The sequence below is a fragment of the Vigna radiata genome, chromosome 5 (assembly GCF_000741045.1).
Source record: "Vigna radiata var. radiata cultivar VC1973A chromosome 5, Vradiata_ver6, whole genome shotgun sequence".
Taxonomy (NCBI): Eukaryota; Viridiplantae; Streptophyta; class Magnoliopsida; order Fabales; family Fabaceae; genus Vigna; species Vigna radiata.
This window is the reverse complement of record NC_028355.1, coordinates 5,405,827-5,410,774: the sequence shown is the minus strand read 5'-3', so window position 1 is coordinate 5,410,774 and position 4,948 is coordinate 5,405,827. Positions and strand designations below refer to the sequence as shown.

The following is a 4,948-nucleotide window of genomic DNA, read 5'->3' as shown; positions in this document are numbered from 1 at the left end:
TATATATATATATATATATATATATATATATATATATATATATATATATATATATATATATATATATATATATATATATATATATATTAAATAAAATTATGAAAAAAATATTATATCATGTTTATTTTTAGCAAAATTATCATGTAATAACACTTATATCTCTCATGATTTTATTTGTTTATTTAATTTTTTATCAATAAATTTTAGTTGTGAATATGTTGTTAGTAAAAAAATTTAAATATATAATATTTCTCAGTTTCTCTTCCAAGATGGGCTTATTTAGAATAAAATGAATCTAGAAGACCATAATTGAAATTCTTCTGGTTTCCTTTTCCATGTGTATTCCGCTACAATTAAATTCATCATATCTTTCTGACATTAATGTCATGTTTTTTTCTTTTATGATGTCAGGCACAAAAGACTCTCTTCAAGGCGTTGAAAAAATTCATTCAGAAGATGACATTCCTCCTCTATCCTTCTACAAGGGTAAGAAAATTAATTCAGAAGATGAGATACCTCCTTTATCGTTCTACAAGGTTAATAAAATTCATTCAGAAGAAGAGATTCCTCCTTTATCCTTCTACAAGGTTAAGAAGATTCAATCAGAAGATGAGATTCCTCCTTTGTCCTTCCGTTATGTTGAGAAAACTCAAACAGAAGGTGAAAAAAGAAGACTTTCGCAAGAAGGTCAAATGGTCCCTGTTGCTAATCATCAACACTACAACCCCAAAGCAAATCCAGCTTTCTTTCAAGAACAACTGAGGCCCCACACAGAATTGGATATAATCTTTAAGAAAAGAAAATCTGAACGCCCATTGTTGCCTCGCCAAATTGCACAGCGCATACCATTCGCATCAGCAAAGATAAAAGAAATATTTCAGATGCTTTCTATGAAACCAGAAGTAGAGAATGTAAAGATTGTAACGGAAACCATTAGTCTGTGCGAAGCGCCTTCAATCAGAGGAGTAGAAAAAAATTGTGCAACTTCATTGGAATCCATGGTTGATTTTATCACTTCTAAGCTTGGGAATAACGCCCAAGTTATTTCTACAGAGGCAGAAAAGATAAGCAAGTCTGAAAAATTCTTAGTGAAAGATGGAGTGAAGATTTTAGCAGAAGAAAATATCATTGTATGTCATCCAATGAATTACCCATATGTTGTGTTTTACTGCCATAAGATATCAAACACTACTGCACGTTTTATGCCATTGGAGGGAGAAGATGGAAGTAGGGTTAAAGCTGTAGCAGTGTGCCACAAAGACACATCAGAATGGGATCCAAATCATGGGTTTTTACAAGCACTTAAAGTTCAACCCGGAACAGTTCCGGTGTGTCATATCTTACCTGAGGGCGATCTTCTCTGGTTTGCAAAATAGGTTACTGATTTGGTTTCTCTAACTTGCTGGTGTATCCTTAAATAAGTAGGCATATGACCTACATTATTGTGTCTCTGCGAAACTATGTTATTTCGAATAATGTAATATTGTTTTTTTTTCAAGTATTTAGGCAAATTTGATATAGTAAATAAATTTGAAAAATGTTTCGGGATAAATTTTGGGACCGAGACACTGACCTGGATTATGCTACTTTCTGGTATTGGATTGCTGACTTTCTTAATACTCTGCCGCACGTTCCCCAAACCGTCTGTTGTGCTCCAAACTTTGACCGAGAGGAGTACCTGCAAAGGCACTCTGACGCTCAAGTTAGGCGTTTGTAGTAGGAGGTTCTCGTCTCTCAGCAAGAGAATGCTCAAAGTGAGAAAATTTGGCAGAGGAATTGTTGTATGACGAAAGTGGAGAATGTGATGAATGTAAGCGTACCTTGTTTGGTGTCCTTGGTTCTCTTTTTATAGGGCTTGAAGTGATATAAGATTAACATAATATAAACAGAATAAAATATAAACTAACTTACTTGATTACCTATAAACAAATAAACAACTTCATTTATATCTTTAATTAGATATTATTTGATCTTATTTGATTCTCAGTATTTTTAATCAAATACCTTTTAGATTGATAGGCTAGAAGCCCAATAATAAGAGTTGGCCCAATTATGGCCCCGATCGATTATTCTTCGTAACCGTTCGTCCCAAATATCATACCGTACATCATCTCCCCCAAGTCCGAGTTAAGCGTTAGGCTTTAGCAGTGGTTGACTGTCGGACTTATGAGTTTAAGGGAGGTTTTACTTGTTGTGTTTGGAGAGTGTGCTTCTAGTAGCTACTCATCTGTTTGATCTTTCTTAGATGTTGAATGTTGATGGGGTTCTTTCTAGAACTTTTTCCCATGTTGATGATGACTTGATAATATCTTGTATGTCTTGTATGTCTTCTCTGACTTTCAAACTTGCGTTTTGTTGTTTGGTCGTATCACCATTCGAACGTGTTCGGTTGTAAACGCTTGGAAATTGTGTCGGTCTAGTCATGGACTTGGGCGTTCATAAGGCGGCGGGAGGTGATCGGTCTTGGGCTTTTATAGGTCTTGAGGCATCTAGACACGATCGATCTAGGCCTTAATTGGTAAACGTGTTGATGGACTTGGACGTCCATGAATCGTGCTGATGGACTTGAGCGTCCATGAATCATGCTGATGGACTTGAGCGTCCATGAATCGTGCTGATGGACTTGAGCGTCCATGAATTGTGCTGATGGACTTGAGCGTCCATGAATCGTGTTGATGGACTTGAGTGTCCATGAGTCGTGCTGATGGACTTGAGCATCCATGAATCGTGTTGATGGACTTGAGCGTCCATGAGGCGACAGGACGTGATCGGTCCTGGCCTTTTCTAGGTCTTGATGTTGAAGTAACTTGATGTAAAATGGATGAGTATGTAACTGCTTTAGAGGTTTGTGGTCGCTTTAGATATTGAAGATATAATTGAAACCGGTCGGTTGAGATGTAACCGCTTTAGAGTCATGATCTGCAAAATATGTAATGTTGAAGATATAATTGAGACTGGTCGATTGAGATTTAACAGCTTTAGTAATCTGCAAGAGATATAATATTGAAGATATAATTGAGACTGATCGGTTGAGATGTAACCGCTTTAATAATCAACAAGAGATATAATATCAGAGATGTAATTGAGACCGGTCGGTTGAGATTTAACGGTTATAGTAATCTACAAGAGATATAATATTGAATATATAATTGAGACAGGTCGGTTGAGATGTAACCGCTTTTGTAATCTGTAAGATAATAATATCCAAGATGTAATTGAGACCGGTCGGTTAAGATTTAACGGCTTTAGTAATCTGCAAGAGATATAATATTAAAGATATAATCGGTCGGTTAAGATTTAAAGACTTTAGTAATCTTCAAGAGATATAATATTGAAGATATAATTGAGACCGGTCGGTTAAGATTTAACGACTTTAGTAATCTGCAAGAGATATAATATTGAAGACATAATTGAGACAGGTCGGTTGATATTTAATCGCTTTTGTAATATGTAAGATAATAATATACCAACATGTAATTGAGATCGGTCGGTTAAGATTTAACGGCTTTAGTAATTTGCAAGAGATATAATATTGAAAATATAATTGAGACCGATCGGTTAAGATTTAACAGTTTTAGTAATCTGCAAGAGATATAATATTGAAGATATAATTGAGACAGGTCTGTTGAGATGTAATCGCTTTTGTAATATGTAAGATAATAATATCTAAGATGTAATTGAGACCGGTCGATTAAGATTTAACGGCTTTAATAATATGGCGGCGGAGGAGCGATTGAATCGATGCCGACTTTGGATAGCAAGTCCACAGTGCGAAGAAAGCCTTGGTAGAGAATGTGAGGAAAAGTTATGTCTTTTGATCGATGAAAATTTGTCAGTTTCTCTTTTAAATTACTGCACTTCAAAATTGGTAAGTGGATAGAAGCAGCTGGAAAAGCTACAATATCAATACTGAACAAGCACTAGTGCAAAAAAGGTTTTCTATGCCTCTTAAAAAAGGCTTTTTATACCTGTTTTCAAGTAGGTATAGAAGCAAGGGGTATAGAAAGTTTTTGATTTTTTATACCTACTGTAAAACCGGTGTAAAAAGTTTTACTTTTATACTTCTTCTGTTTATAATAGGTATAAAAAGTCTCCAGAGAAATTTTTTTTTATACCTGCTGATGCTAGAATAGGTATAAAAGAATCTTACTTTTATACCTACTGGTGTTATAATAGGTATAAAAGAATCTCACTTTTATACCTCTTGGTACTATAACCGGTGTAAAAAGTGACTTTTTTTAAAATATTTGATTTCTATGTGCTACTATCCATATCCAGACCTGCATAAAATTCAATCCTAGAATACAGTTTAAATAATCAATAACAAGAAAAATAATCAATATTGTTTCTATTAACACATCAAAATGTAATATTTAGCTAACAAAGTTCCTAAATATATTTACCTAACATAGTTATTTAACATAGTTACACATAAAATAATTCTAAACTCAAAATGTAATATTGAAACATCTAATCATTTTACAAATGGTTAAAAAAACTGCAGTGTACTGCTCTCGAACATCCTTTATGACATGTTGCTCCATTGAAGACNTGTCATCAAATATCTACACAATGTATAGTTTGAGTCAAATTATAATATTAACTTTTAGATAAAAATCACGAGACATATACCCAGTTNAACTATCACAATTCAAAAAGACAACTTCAAAAAGTACATGATAAGTAAGAGATAGATATCTTTAGATCATAAACGATGCTACAACAAATGTAGAATTTAATTAAACTATGTTCAACACACAAACAATCGCAACCAGTATGTAAATTCAATATTGTTAAAGTTTTTTATTATTATTCTATCTTTTGCGAAATGAAAGTTGTTAAAGTTCTTTATTATTATTCTATCTTTTGCGAAATGAAAGTTGTTAAAGTTCTTTATATATATATATATATATATATATATATATATATATATATATATATATATATA

General features: G+C 33.1%; 1 protein-coding gene across 1 annotated transcript in view; it reads left to right on the top strand.

Annotated features, from left to right (window-relative positions):
- The window catches only part of LOC106760880 (BURP domain protein RD22), a 4,089-nt gene extending 2,537 nt beyond the window's left edge, over positions 1 to 1,552 (top strand). The window contains exon 3 of the mRNA XM_014644316.2: positions 412 to 1,552. Within this exon, the coding sequence (XP_014499802.1) occupies positions 412 to 1,376 (965 nt within the window). The 3' untranslated portion in view covers positions 1,377 to 1,552. The remainder of the gene's footprint in view (positions 1 to 411) is intronic.
- The last annotated feature ends 3,396 nt before the right edge of the window (positions 1,553 to 4,948 follow it).